This window comes from Rhinolophus ferrumequinum, chromosome 11 (genome assembly GCF_004115265.2).
Source record: "Rhinolophus ferrumequinum isolate MPI-CBG mRhiFer1 chromosome 11, mRhiFer1_v1.p, whole genome shotgun sequence".
Classification (NCBI taxonomy): domain Eukaryota; kingdom Metazoa; phylum Chordata; class Mammalia; order Chiroptera; family Rhinolophidae; genus Rhinolophus; species Rhinolophus ferrumequinum.
Window position 1 is genome coordinate 69,899,250 of NC_046294.1, and position 16,734 is coordinate 69,915,983.

Consider the following 16,734-nt stretch of genomic DNA (forward strand, 5'->3'; position numbering starts at 1 on the left):
CAATATCTGAGAAGCTTGACATAGATTCCCTCTCACATAGCAACTCAATTTTGAGTGCACAGATTACGTCTCGATCCGTCAGCTACTGACCTGTTTTAACACAATCTTTCCCCAGTACCACATATTCAAAGGACGCTACAGCCCTCCCAGATCTAGCTGAATGGTCTTCAGAATATATTGCTGTGAATTCTTTGTTGAGGACCTAAGATCCTGTACAAAGACGCAGGTCCACAGGAGCTACCGTAACAAATTTTAAGTGCCACCGCCACAAAGTAAAAGCTTTCTTTTGTAGTGTGGAACCAGCCTGTCCCTATACTTTGGAAATATTTTCAGGTTGTAATGATGTAAAGCAGAGATAAGCTTTATTTATTCCATCATTTCAGTGCCAGAGGGAACCCTTTGTGCCAGATATGGTCAATGGAACCAAAAACAAAATTCCAAAGTCAGAATATTGAATCCTCAGTTCTACCCTCTCTCAATATTAAAGACTCTCCACCCCTTTTTAAAACAAATACCACAAAGTTTCTTCATCTGACCAGGACTCCAATATGCAATAGTCAAAACCACATAACCATGACAATTCCCTTAATCTCACCATCTTGGTTTCTTATTTCTACTGATATTCCAGCCACCTTTCACTCCCTCCTGACAGTCATTATTATGATAATGTATGCCTTACCTAGCCTGTTTCTCCTAGATATTTCCAATCAATCCAGGCCACATCCCTATGCATGGAGCAGCATTGACAGTTTTGATGTTCTATTTTTAATCCTGTTGGAAGGAAACAGAGGGAGAATTTGTGGGACAGTGTTTTTAAAGTCTGCAGTAGTATATAGTAATGTCCTAGGTCTTCAAATTCACTCACTACTCACTCACCGACTCACAGACCAACTTCCAGTCCTGCAAGATTATTCATGGTAAGCGTGGTAAGTGCCTATACAATTGCCCACAGTATTCAGTACAATAACGTGCTGTGCAATTTATAGCCTATGAGCAATAGACTAGACCATATAACCTAGGTATGTATACGTTATACCATCTAGGTTTATGCAAGTGCACTCTGTGAAGTGTGCACAATGATTCAGTTGCCTAAGGACACGTTTCTTAGAACATATCCCCAATACTAAGTGATGCATGACTATTAAGTGATCAGAACTAAGAGATATCTTGTATTTGATATAAGCTGCTTCTACTCCTTTGTTCTCTTATTCCAAATGTAAGTTAAGATAGCTCACAATGATAAATAAAATACATCTGGAAAATATAAATTAAAACACATGAAAATGATGAAAACAATAAATACTGGGACATAAAATGGAGCTAGACTTGAGACTAACTCAAAGTGTCTACCATACCTGCTATAGGCTAGTCCCATTTTGGGTAACTAGCAGTCAAGAAAAAAACAAAATCTGGTCAGTTACATATTTCTAAGAGTTTTAAGTATTAAAATGAAATAGTTATTGAGTAGAAGCATAGCTATTGCTGACATTAAAATCAGACACATTTTTCTGGAAGGTCCGTATTAAGAGTTTATCATTTGATGTAAAAGCCAGTGACCTGAACATTGTTCTTATTGTGTACTTAATGAGTTTCATCTGCTTTAGTAAAGGTAGTTAAAACCTAAGCATCAATAACAAAAGGAGAAGTAATTACCTAAAACTGTGCTCTTTGATTTTAATACACATACAATCACTTGAGAATCTCATTTAAATAGAACCCCTTATCAATAGATCAGGATTAGAGTCAGATAATGTGCATTCATAAAAAATTTGCAACCAAAATGCCAATCGATAGACGATTAGATAAAGAAACTGCGTGGTACAACGGAATATTACTCAGCAATAAAAAAGAATGAAACCTTACCATTTGCAACAACATGGATGGACCTAGAGGGTATTATGTTAAGTGAAATAAGTCAGACATAGAAAGACAAATACTATATGATTTCACTTATATGTGGAATCTAAAGACTAGAACAAATAAAACGGACAAAGAAAACAGAAATAGACTCAGAGATATAGGGGGGGAACGAAATGGTTCCTAGATGGGATGGGGCAGAAGGTAAAGTGATTAAAAAGTACAAATTAATAGTCACAATATACCATGTTTCCCCAAAAAATAAGACCTAGCCAGTCTAATGCGTCTTTTGGAGCAAAAATTAATATAAGACCCAGTCTTATATTATATTATAGTATATTATGTTATATTATATTATATTTATTATATTATATTATACCCGGTCTTAAGACCGGGTCTTATTTTTTCTCCAAAATATGCATTAGAGCTGATGGTCTGGCTAGGTCTTATTTTTGGGGAAACACGGTAGTCACAGGGATATAAAATACAGTATGGGGGGCAAAAATCCCAAGTGATGGTGATGCTATTGGCCTATAAACCATATTTTGAGTAGCAAAGCTCTTGGTTTGGAACTAGTTTGGTATAATTGAAGTCCTCTGTTGCTCTGGTTTAATCCATAGTTAGAGTATCAGGAAGAATGGGTAGTCTGAGGATTTTTTCAACTAATCATCCATAACTATTGCTTTCTCATCTGAGCATTTGATATATCTTGGCTAGGTGTGATTTTGAGTTTGTTCTCTCTGACAAGAGCCTGACATATGGCATTTGTCAGGTAATTCCATTTAGTCTTAATAGAGAGTAAAGCTGGGATTGATATGCTCTTGTGAAAAATGAGAAAGCTAACAGAGCCTGAATAGAAAGTTATCCCACGCCTACTCAGAGTTAAGCCCAGAAATACCCCAGGTAGAGCTAAAAATTTTCTCAGAGATGTAAAATCCAGTTTTGCAGAGCAATTTGGGAAAGCAATTCCACATCTGTATATACAACCTGGAGAAACTCTCATAAACATACACAAGGAAATATGAAAGTATGTTCCGTGAAACATGTTTAAGGGCAAAAAATCAGAAACAAATGTCCATCAGAAGGGTAATGAATATATAAATTCTACTTTTTCATTCATTGAGAACTTAAAACAGTTAAAGTGAATAGACTATATCTTTATGAAACAAAGTGGATATACCTCAAAATATAAGGAAAATTATAGCATATTATATAATATATAACATGGCACCATTTATGTAAAGAAAATAATATATACTACTTATGGACACATATGTGTGGTACATTTTTAAAACCATGAATCTGAGACAGCAAGTTGACTAGAGTGCTTACCTCTGAGGATGAAGGAAGAATGAGAATAGAAATGTTACTAGAATAGGGAAAATGATGACCTCAACTGTGTGTGATAATTCATTACTTACAAAAATATGAGACTAATATGATGATACTTTTAGTAAGTAGAATCTAAATTGGTTCACAATGATTCCTACTTTCTGGTATTTACAGTGTAATCCCTTCTCCTCCATTGTGATCCAAAGCTGGTAATGAGCTTCTAGAGAATAGATTATGGCAACAATAAGAGAACATGACTCTCAACATTGGGTTAAAAAAGACTCTGACTTCCAAAGAATACTTAATCAGGATCCAGATAAATAAATCTTGACTGACTACAGGGATTGGCTGCCTAGAAAATAATACCAATCTTGAGATGATCACAAGATAACACAGAAAATTTAAATAGATGAAATTTATGAAGAAAACCTTAAAATCATGATATCATAGGAAGAATTCTCTGTAGAAAGTATAGAAATATGGTGAGGACATCAACAAAATGAACGAATGTTATGTGTTTATTATCTCATATTCTCTGTGGGTCAGTAAAGCAAATGTGGCTTCACTGGGTCCTCTGACTGTGTTTTTCACAAGGTAGGACTGCAGTCTTATACCAAGGTCAGATGGGTACAAATCCACTTGTAAGCTCACCTCACATGATTGTCGGCAGATCCAGGTGCTGAGGGTTATTGGATTGTGTGTCTCACTTACTCCTGGGTTGTTGGCCAGAGGCCATTCTCAGTGGCGCTCTCCACATGGTAGCTCCCAGCATTGTAGCTGACTTCCAACAGCAGGAGCAAGCCAGAGCAAGACAAGTGAAACAAGACGGCCGCAAGAAGAGTAGAAGAGTAGCAATTGACACTTGATTGAGGTTAGAAAGTAGAGACAGTGAATGAATAAAAATCTCTGAGCTAGAATCATAAAGGAATGAAGTAAAGCAGTACCTGGAATGGAGAACATTGCTCATTGGAGTTATGAATCTGAGACGTCCTCCAAAGTTAGTTTGCTTTCAACTTCATATTGTTAGTTTGCGTAATAACTATGATCACTTCAAATTGTATCAGAGCAAATGTGCAACAGACCAAGAGGTATTGCTTAGTTAAAAAAAAAAAAATAATAAAAACTGCGTTGTTGATAATTACTCTAAAGTACTTGTTTGAATATAAAGAATGTAATTTAATTGATCTTAAAAATTTACTTTTTCTGATTGACTTATTTTGCTTAGCATAATAACCTCAACATCCATCCATGTTGTTGCAAATAGCAGTATTTCATCTTATGGTGAAGTACTATTCCATTGTGTATATAACAGAGGTGCCAAAAAAATGTATACAGGTAGACACTTTGGTCAGTGTTGCTCAAGCAGTAGTTTGCCGTTATAAGAAGTGTCTGGACGCTGTAACCACTTTGAGCACCTCTTGTAATTGCAGAAGTCAAACATGACTTGTACTCATCTTTTGTTATCGGTATATATTGAGCATTACAATTTTAATATAGTTTTTTCCTTTCTTAAAATGTGTACACATTTTTTTGGCACCACATCTTCTTTATCTAGTCATCTATTGAAGGACACTGGTTGTTTCCATGTCTCGGGCACTGTAAATAATGCTGAAATGAGCTTTGGGGTACATAGATCTTTAAGGATAAATGTTTTCAGTTTTTTGGGTACCCAGAAGAGGGAATGCTAGGTCAGATGGTAATTCTATTCTTAATTTTTTGAGGAACCTCCATACTGTTTTCCATTGTGACTGAACAAATTTATATTCCTACCAACAGTGTATGAGGTTTCTTTTTCTCCACAGCCTCACCAACACTTCTTCTTATTTGTCTTGTTGATGATAGTCATTCTAACAGGTCTGAGGTGATATGTCATTGTGGTTTTGATTTGCATTTCCCTAATAGCTAGTGAACTTGCTAGTGAACCATGTGACTTTACTCATATGTGGGATATAAAGATAAAAGCAACAAAGGAACAAGATAAACAAACAAAGAAATAAAAACTCATAGACACAGACAATAGGTTAGTGGTTACCGGAGGGTAAGTGGGGAGGGGAGTGCTAGAAGAGGGTAAAGGGGGTCAAATATATGGTGATGGAAGGAGAACTGACTCTGTGTGGTGAACACACAATGTGATATATAGATGATGTATTATAGAATAGTACACTTGAAACCTATATAATTTTACTAACCATTGTCACCCCAATAAATTTAATTTAAAAAATTGCTAAGGTTTAATTTGGAAATTCTTATGGTAAAATAGGTTAATTGAAAGCCTTTTGGAGTGAGCACTTCCAATACCTGCTACACATGTCCTGATTTTGAATTTTGTTTTGTAGGCAAGGATTAATCACTGCTGATAATCCCTCCCTTTATAAAGGAACAGAGAATAAATTGGTCTTTGGCTTAATCTCTTTTCACTGTTGTGGTTTTAGTAGGAGGACACATAAGTGTAGGGGACATCTCCTTCTTCTGTTAATATTTGTGATGAGGCAGTTAGATTTATATGTTTTATCTTCCTTGCACAAGTTCAGACTTTTACTAAGGGAGCCCATTTGTGAGATTTAGAAACTACTAATGCTACCAAAGGTAGAGGGGAAAAGGTGTGTTTTTTTGTTTTATCTTGTTTTGTTTTTTAGAAGCAGTTAAAGTGAATTATTTCTTAGTAAATCAAAGCATATAATGTTGATCTATTTAATTCCCTCAATGATAAACACAACTCACAATTTACATAACACTTGGGGTCTGTCTACCACTGGCTTTGGACATTTGAAGATTCCTGCAACCTACCAAATTTGTTGCCTCTTATCCTTAGTACCTTTGGCTGAATTTCATTGTTAAGGTGGCTTGTTTCCAGATTTGACTTGGCACGTGGGCATGGCATCAATGACTCAAAGTGATCTACGTGTTGACAATTTCTGTTATTTCCTCAAAATCCCCTTTGCTGGTAAATTGTTTTAGATAAACAATTTCAAATTTAAATGATCTTTTACGAGGATAAGAATTCCATCTGGAAGGGGAAAAATGTATTTCACTTGGATGATATACTATTCTGTGTCAGATTACTCCAGTTTCTGTCATTTAAAAAAGAGACCATATTCTAAAACCTTACAATTTTATGACCATTCATTGAAACATTCCAATTTTATTCTTTTATTATATTCCTGATTTTTAGAGCTATTGGTATTGTTTTATGTTAGTATGTTAAACTCTCCAGTTTAAGTATATGTCATTGGAGCAAAGACTGTCTCATACACTCCCCTTTACCCTCTTTCAGTAGCTAGAGCAGTGCAAGCTTACTAGGAGCTTAACAAAGACTGTTAGATAAGGAGGGCATCTACTCGAGGAATTTGAAATCTGGATGAACTTGCAATCAAGGATGCATTTCTACACTCCATTGGGATATTTACCTGAATATGTTTTAACTAAACTGTGTATTTTGAATTACAAATGAAAATTTGTAATTCAAAAATTACAGGGAGCTATGTTCTCCCCATGGGTGGTTCATCATCTTCTGAATGTAACAAGGATTGATGCACTTTGATCAGTCTTGTAAGTGATAGCATCTCGGAATCATTTGACCTCTCTTTTATAGCTACGTTAGAAAATGACAAAAAATCTATTAAACACTCAATTTATATCGTGTGCAACATAATGCCACTCCCCATAAAACATTAATCACAATGCTTTCTAATAACTGATGCTTTCATTCTTAGTAATCCTTGAAAGTTTTACAATGACAGTTTACACTTGTTCAACTTTTATAAAGAAATTTAATTTGAATGTTGAAAGACAACTTAAAGACTTAAAGTTATACGAAGGTTTGGATATTTTCTTTAAGAATTCATCTTAGATGCCCACATGGTATGAAAAGTTTTTCTCACATTGTAAATGAATGTCATTATAAAACGCAATTTCTAATTAAACATTTCAAACTTTCTGGAAATTAACGCATAAAATATATTAATGATCATTAAAAGTCCATTTCTTGTAATTGTATTGGACGTAATATGCTAATACTTCTTCTAGATTATATTACTGATATTTAGGTCACATTACATGAATAAGCTAGATAAGGCTACAAATTAGAGCTAGTCAGCAGGTTGAGAGGGTTGGGGTCTGGAGTTAAACCCTATCTTTGAGAAAAATGGGCACAGAAGTAATTGTTCAAAAGAGGATTTAAGTCTGAAAGGCAGTTTAGAATCTATGGAGACATGATCCAGGAAGCAATTGAAAACAATGATCCAACACCAAGAAGTAAGGCTTCCCAAGAGAACCTTGCTGTAGGAATCTCAGATTAGGTGATAGTTAAAACATCTTGGCAGGAAGAAAATTAGTATCGGGGTAGCCTATAAATAAGCAGCAGTCATTTACAAAGGGGTTAGAGATGGCAAGATATCAGCTTGATCCCAGGACAGGACTCTACAAGGGAAATCATTGTCTCCATAAATCAAATCACATATCAGTGCTTCAAAAAAAGCTTCACTGGGAGAAAGGCAGATGGGCCCCAGAGTCATTATTTCATGGTAGAGCTTTATCTTGCTGTTCAGGCATCATAGAAGACTACTGCCAACACCATGCTAACTTTAGGCAGTCGTTGTTTCTTATTTATTGCTCTATTCGGATTCTAAGGTGTGGCACCTTCCCATCAGAGGTGTTCCCAAAATTTGTGGAACAATTTTAATTGATTCAGTGATTCTATGATGCACTACTTTAATTTAGAGAGTGGAGACTAGGAATGATAAATGATCTGTAATTATAATGCACAGGACTCTTAAATGTCCTGCCAGACATTCATATAAGTTGAAAATTCCCTTTATAATTTTTTGAGACTAAATCCAACTCTGTATTTTTGACATATAATAGTAATGCCAATGAAGAAATTGTGTCAATTACAGCAAGATTATATTTAATTTTGTTAAGAACTTTACCAGGAGTTGGTGGCCATTTAGAAAATTACACCACCTAACACCAATAGCATGCATGATATTTCAGTGGAAAATACCACATTTGGATAAGTTTGCATTTGCAGCTGCTACACCCATGGAGATTTTAGGAACAAAAACAAACTTTGATTACCACTTTATGTCTTTTATTATAATTATTCCTGAGAATTTATATTGAGTTAAATACTATTTTATATTACTTCTCTTTTACTTGTCCTTTTATTAAGTTAAAAAAAATTGTATACAGGTATGTTAGAATATTTATTAATTTTTATAAATGGAGAATATTTTTATAAGATATTTGCTATTAAAAGAATTTGGGAACCACTAAATAAGGATGTAGAGCACTTTTTTCTCAATTATATATTGTTTTTCTGTGCTTGCTGAGACCAGAATGGATGGGGTTGCTGATAAGGCTCATGAATAGCAAAAGGGCAAAAGGACAAAGAATTTATACATATAGTATTTAGTAAATAGTAAACTTGGTTAACTGTTTGTCCATTTGGTATAAATTCATAAGGAATAATCCCTCTGATATCAAAAAAAGGTTAGCAACATTGTTGCAACAAGTTCGTGAACTTGTCACACCTTGTGTGTGTGTGTGTGTGTGTGTGTGTGTGTATACTCGATTTTAGATTAACAAGTATAATTTATTAAACATCTCCAATTTATGTCACTCTTTATAATTACTTCCCCTGGCTTGCCTCCACAGCCAAGACCATTTTGCTCAAATAATTTAGATGATTCCACAGCATACCTTGTTGTTCTGATACAAACCTAAGAGAAAGCTATCCAGAGAAATTCAGTCATTACCTTTCTCACATGTCTACCTTCCACATTTTAGTTAACGGTTTGAAGATCTATTGCTACATAGACATTTGCTCTTCCACCCCTTAAAATGAACTTTATTTCTAAGAGAAGATCAAGAGAAAAAGAAAGAGGGTGAGTAAGTGCGCACTGAGATTCTTTTGGAAGTGACATTGAACAGTGAAGAGGTATGGAAGAGTATGGGCAAATCATAATAGAATAAATGGTGTTCAGACTAGGCCCTTGTTTTTCAGTCTGTAATTTAGCAAATCATGCCCCTCTGGCTTTCCCCAGACTGACAACCTTTTTTCTCTTGCCTGTTTTGACAATTTTCACAACATAAGGTTTGGAACACAAGAACCTTAGTTAAAATCAACTTGTGGATTGCCTATAAATATGCAACAGTCATTTCAAAACGTGTGTGGCTGATTTTGCAGAAGTCTCTCAGAACCTCAGAGCTTTCATCTTGGAATTAGAAATAATTATAATGCTCAGCTCAGAGAATTAAATAATAATATACATGAAAATGCTTTGTAAATATAATAATTGTTATTATAAGTAATACTAATAGTAGTGGTCATGATAATCAGGTTCTAGATACCAAGAGCCTTGGATTTGTATTAGAAGTTTGTAATTTATTTCCTATATAAATTTAGTGAATTGGTTTCAGCCTCAGTTTTGTCATCTATGAAATGAGGGAATTAGTTTTGGTCACATGGTTGTTGTGTTAAGTGATATTTTAATATAAATTATTCAGTATAATGTCTAGTATGTAGTATTATACCACAAGGAAAAGTTACTATTATTTATTGTAATTTATTGAATACTTATGATATACTACATATTTACAAATGTTAATGTCAATTGATCTTCATAAGAATACTTTAAGGAGACATTATTTTCTAATTAATAAATCACGCAGCAAAAGATTAAAGTACTTGTCTGAAGGCTAGAAAATGATGGTACTGTAATTTAAACCCAAGTTTGACTCCAAAGCTCATGTGTTTTGTAATATATAAATATATAAAATATATTAATTATCTGTTAATTTTATACATCAGAGGCATACATCATATTTATTTGAGTAATCATATCTTAATGTGGAAAGATTAGAAGGGATTTTGTTAAAAATTTGATTGTGCAATTTAATTCTATTTGAGAGTTTGATGAGGTTTCATGTGCTTTTCCGAATTTTTATGAATTCATTATGATGCTGCAAATACCATATTTTGACAATAATTTCCTCTCATTATTTATCCAATCACTTATATATTTTGCTTTTTTGAAAATAAAAGTTTTAAGTGACAGTAGTAAAATCTGGTGTAGAGAAACTCACATCAGTTATTTTCATGTAATATTGTTGGTTGTAGCATAAGAAAAAGATAACTTCAAGCTAGGTTACCTAGGACTCAAAGAAAATACTTTTTAGTGCCTACCCATTGTGAGTGCTCAGTTTTTATTGGATGAATGTTTAGAATACCATGAACACTTTTTATTATTTTTTGCCTCAAAAGAATGAACATATAATTCATTTAAAGAAAGCAAATCAATTTACCCATATTTTAAGTATGAAGAAAGTACACATCTTTTTCAATATAATTTTTTAAAGCTCAAGTTTCCTAGGAGGACATTCATTTGCTCAAAAATATCTTTCCTAATATGTTTATTTTGTGTGTTGTTAACCAAGGAGGATGTAAACGTCCAACTGTTTGGTATAGACATTGGAAATATGTCTTTTCTAAACCCATCCTTCTTTATTGTGCTGAGGCTGTGGTTTTAAATAAACACAATTTTGACCCTAGGGAACATTGAACAATGTCTGGAGACATTTTTGATCATCACTTTTTGGGGAGGTGTGCTACTGGAATGTAGTGAACAGAGGTCAGGGTTGATGGTTAAATAGCTTACAATGCACAGGACAGCCCTTACAACACAGAATATCTCAAAATGTCACTTATGCCAAGGTTGCGAATCTTGATCTAAGGTTATTACGTAATTAAATTCATGATTAATAAAAATAAAGCAAGAAATTTTATTTTTTTCTAAGTTCACGATTCAGGATGCTATAGATCCTAGGTATGCATATAATTCTGTAAAGTCTTACACTATGCAGGCTAACATGACTTACACTCCCCATAGCACATTTACTCATCATTTATTATTTATCTCTAGCAGAATTATCCTTAAGTCCAAGGTGACATTTGGGGCCCATTTTTATTTCTACTTTTCCATGAAATTTTCATTAGTTTAAAATTACCTTTGTCATAGAATTTCTCTGAGTTTTAACTAATTAAATTAGATAGACTCTAGAATCTGGCATATAGTAAGCACTTAATTACTTTAAGTGCTCTTCCATTTTGCCCTCTTTTTTATCCCTTTTCTCATGTGATCTCCCTTTACTTTGCTTACCTACTGGTGAACATTTAACTGTACACAGTTTTGACATTTTTATTCAGTTATTTTAATTTCTTGAGGACATGTCTCATTCCATAAGAATGTATTTATTTGTATTACATAATATTTTCCCCTAACCTCCAGCATTATTAGCAGTAAGTAATGCTTGATGGAATGAATAAAGAAAGGAATATGCGAAGAAAGCAGGAGGACCAATGTTTTCATATGTATAATATCCAACTAGTAACACAATATTAATTTGATTTTTTTCTTTATTGTATTGTGTATTATTTTTAACATTCTAAGAGTTTTACAAACTTTTAGGGCTTTTTTAAATAATGTTTTTGTTTACTATTATTTAGATGATAACATTCTGCTTTAGATGAATACAGACATATATTTTTAAAAGTACAAAACCAATGCTTGAAATGTTTATTTTCCAATCATATTTTTTAAAAGTCTTAGTCAATTATAAAAAAATTCTAGTTAGGTCTCTGCAGTTTACTAAAATAATGCAATTTGATAGTTATATCTTTCTTTTGGTAATATGACTGTTGTGTACAAGTAAAAAGCAAGAATTTTGAATGCAAATATAAGTCAGAAAAAAAATCTTGATATTTCAAGAAATTTTAAAGTGTGTCTTTTTTGGTCCTTACAGAAAGTGTGGACTACGGGCCAGTGTTTGTGCAAGAACCAGATGATATAATTTTCCCAACTGATTCTGATGAAAAGAAAGTAGCACTGAATTGTGAAGTTCGTGGCAACCCAGTTCCCAATTACAGGTAGAAATTCTATTAATTATTGTTCTTAAGTCTTAAATTTTTTCCTTTAATGAAATTCTGACACTCCCAGGGAGTATTATGTCTCAAGTCATTTTTACATATTTGTCTTTTGATTTTCCCTAAGATGGCTTCGAAATGGAACAGAAATAGATTTGGAAAGTGATTATCGCTACAGTTTGATAGACGGGACTTTCATTATAAGCAATCCCAGTGAAGCAAAGGATTCTGGTCATTATCAGTGTTTAGCAGCCAACACTTTTGGAAGTATTCTTAGTAGAGAAGCCATACTTCAGTTTGCCTGTGAGTAAAGTTTATGCTTTCTCCATGTATATGTATGCAGTGTGTACATATGTAATTTTAAAGTTTAGTTAGGCAAAAGCTTCCAACCTCAAATTTTAAAATAGTGGAAAACCTTGGTAAGGATTGGTGTAAACGGTGCATTGCTTCCTGAGGTATTCTGAAATTTCCTGAAATGTTTGCCATCTTCAAACCACATACTAGTCTGGGAGATTAAAAATCCTATTCATGAAAGCAGATAAAGTTTAAAATTCAAATATCTTTTGAAATCTAGTACAAAAATAGATTTCTAATTCTGTCTGCTTTTTAAAATAGCTTCATCTTATCTGTTTTTATACTTCTACTGTCTATTATAGTCTATTAGCCAGAGATATTTCTGGAAATAAGACAGAATATTCTAAAAATTCTGCTAATGGTCAATTAACCAAAGAAATGCTTCTAAAAGGCTAATATTTCAGAGATTCTGACTATACCTTCCTTCCCAGTTGTCCTGATATTTTTATTAGAAAAATGATACCACATATAATCATACATGCATACTAGAATATACACATTTTCTAAAATAGATCATATATCTAATTAACTAAATGTATTGATTTCTTAAAACTCTTGAAATTATTTCACTGGTAGTGAGGGCTTATATCAAACTGAACCTAGGCTAGTGGGTAAAAAAAAACAAAAAACTTAGTATTATTCCTTAGTAAGTAATTCTACTTGAATTTAAAAACTGGAGGATTACAAATTCTAAAATATAGTTAGGAGGGCCAATAATCTTTGTGTTAATAATTCATATGTAACTATTTGCTACATAATTTATCACAAAATGATTTTTATGTTAAAATTACAACCTGAAGGATGGAACAATTGATTTTTCTCTATATAAGCATCTTCGCATATTATTTCTATTAACCCAGAATCCAGACACCCTATAATAGAGTATGAAGGAGAAAGGGAAAGAATAAAAAAATGACAATGGATCAGTTTGGATAACACTGATTTAGGTCCTAGAAAAATCTAAATGTTATCTTTTAAAGTAGATTTAGCTAAGGCATTCATATAGGTATTTTACAGATACCAAATATACCAAAATAGTTGCCTAGATATATTCGTTTTATTTTAGAAAATACTGTGTGGTGCATCATAGAACCTCATACTTTTCAGTATGCACATTAAAAAGTAACTTAATAAACAATATGAATAACCCTCCAAATCACTCCTCTGTTAAATAGAGCAGTCTTTTCAAGACAGATACAGAAAATCCAGAGATCGTGATGTACAATTATTAGTGGTTTATACCTTTCTCTTTGGACTATACAATCTGACAGATGCACACCGATTCACAATAGCCTGTATGAGTACAGCAGTTGTTTCTTTCCCTTAAATCAGCAATGGCAGCAAAATATGTGAAGTTTTCTGCATCCTACAGAGCAGAAATCTATTTACTATGAGACTGTAGGTATCCTTATGACTGTGCCTTACTAGGATTCCTGCAAAGACTAGTCGCTGCTGTCAAATACTCCCATCTTCAGTGAGCAAGTTGGCAACAATACTTACAGTTCAATGACTAGGCAAGGAAAGCTCACTCTGTCTGTCTATCTATCTGTCTATCTACCTATCTTGCCTATCTATTTATCTATCTATCTATCTATCTATCTATCTATCTATCTATCTATCTATCTATCTATCTATCTATGTCATCCATCATATATCTTACCTATTCAGTAACAAGCTGTCCTGAGTTTGAGTTTACAGCAATATTTGCTTTATTTTTAACTTAAACATGTGGATTCATTGGCAGCATTTATGTCCTTGTCCCTTCCCTCTCCCACCACAGCTGGCTCAACACTGTGTTCTGGAAGCCATACATATGCTTAAGAGCCCATAGGTGTCTGGTTGAGGCAGTCAGTCATTTACATAGGGAAGGCTGCTTCTCAAAATTATTCCTCCACTAGATATCATGTCTATACTGATGACATAAAAAAATTAAGTTCTTTAGGTTTAGTTTTATCTTTTTTCCAGGTGATCTTTAAGGGCAAAAATGCAAATATATGCGGTAGAGAGAAAGGATGAAGGGTCGATCAACTTGCTTTCTAGTATACTTGGGTATGAGCATTGGTGCTATAGGGTTATAGGAGTCAAGGTAGTTTTGTGACGAGGGGAAGAAAACGAGGTAAAAAGTTGGTGAGAAAAAAGGAAAGGGTTTCTCAAAGAAGTGAAGGGATAGAAAGGGAAAGTAAGACCAAAACCTTTGTGGCTGCTTTCCTTTACATCATGGCTTTCTATGTTCAATTTCATACATAGAAAATGAACTCCTTATTTATTGCTTGTAGAATGATTAAAATCCAAAGGGTTTTTGTGAGTGGAGGAACCCTCATTACTTTTGACACAATTTAAAGCTGAAATTATTAATCCTTTATACCCATCAACCACTATTTATGTAAAAATTTAAATATTCATTATACAATGAATATTTCAAAACTAATATATTTAGCATATTTAGATAAATGTTAAAAACTATTTAATCAAATCAACTATTCAAACCTAATACATGAGTCTATTAAACGTTTTAAATGTCATAAAATTAGACCACAAATTATCAAGATAATTACAAAACTTACTAATACCTATAACTAAATCTGTCTTCTGCTTATTATTGAGTTATATTTTATGCTTAACTCAGTTTTCAATAATTTTATTATGTAAGTATTTTTTACCTTTTATACATTAATTTTATCACATGTATATAGTAACTATTAGATATGTTTTTCTACAGTATTTAGTAGTATTATGATCTAAAATAAAATGGAAAATAGGATCATATTACCTAATTCAGTGTCAGTTTCTGAGTTATCAACCAATTAAATTTTGGTGGCTTCTTTCAAAAATGAGACATGTTTAACAGACTTGGCCTCTTTTATAATTTGAACATTATTTTTGTTTTATCAATGACACATTTTACACAGGCTTTTGCCTTTTGGAATATGACCTTTGCTTAAAATGATGTGACTCTATTGGCAGTGTTAAATAAATATCAGATGGGTCTCCTCTAATTATATGCATAGAAAAAAAGGTATAATCTATATTATAAACAGATACATATTTTAATTGAAGATTCAAGATATCCATATACTAACAATCTTATATTTATTAAAGACAATAAAATTTAAACACAGCCTAGGAGAGTCATCTCCCCTTTGCATGAAAATTACATACATACACACACATCATATTCAGCTCTGATTTGAGTAACATTACAGCTGCATGAGTTTTTGCAAATGCAACTTATTCATATACATATGCAAATTGTCACAGTTCAGCTATTGGGACTCCCTTAATGCTAACTTTTTGTCCTCTTATTAATCAGAAATATATTTTAAAGTATTCTAGCTGTCCTCTAATAACATCTTGATCCCCTGACTACTCCCCAAGTCAAGCATAGATTCAGCTATTTTCATTGACTATGTTATAGAGAGTAAAATCTAGGTGCTAGAGGTGCATATAAGATTGTTTCACATAAATTCTAGTGATGGGTCGGATGACATTATAACTAAAATAATTTAGTAAAAAAGAGATTTTTAAAAGCAACAACTTTTTTAAGGTCATCAGTTTACATTAGTAGCTTATATTTATTGAATACTTCTGTGGCAGACAATACTCTAAGTGTTTTAAAATACATTAACTCCCAACACCCTTGGGGACTGGGTAAAAAAAGTGAAGGGATTAAGAAATACAAATTGGTATTTACAAATTAGTCATGGGGATATGAAGTACAGCATAGAGAATATAGTCAGTAATACTGTAATAACCATGTACAGTGCCAGGTGGGTACTAGACTAATCAGGAGGATCAGTGCATAAATTATAGAAATGTCTAACCACTATGCTGTTTTCTATACCTGAAACTAATAAAAAATAGTCATGGGAATGTAAAGTACAGCATAGGGAATATAGTCAATAATATGGTAATAACTATGCATAGTGCCAGGTGGGTACTAGACTAGTCAGGGGGATCACCGACTATAATCATATAAATCATATAAATGTCTAACCACTATGCTGTACACCTGAAACTAATATAAAATAATATTGAATGTCAACTATCATTGAAAAATTTTTTAAAAAGAAGAAAAAAGACATTAATTCATTTCATCCTCATAACCAACATGAGTTGTTATATTATAAAACATAAATCCATTTTACAGATGATACATCTTATTTAACTTTAGTGGTATCTTTTCCTATTCTAATATAAATATGTGTTATATTCGCTTTATGACATATTCAATTTAGTTTTCAGTTTCTCTCTTAAACTATATCGTAACC

At 32.9% G+C, this 16,734-nt stretch overlaps 1 protein-coding gene across 1 annotated transcript in view; it reads left to right on the forward strand.

Moving 5' to 3' along the window:
- Positions 1–16,734, forward strand: part of CNTN5 (contactin 5) — a 1,273,287-nt gene that overhangs the window by 776,790 nt on the left and 479,763 nt on the right. The window contains 2 exon segments of the mRNA XM_033121922.1: positions 11,992–12,115; positions 12,240–12,415. Coding sequence (XP_032977813.1) covers positions 11,992–12,115; positions 12,240–12,415 — 300 coding nt within the window.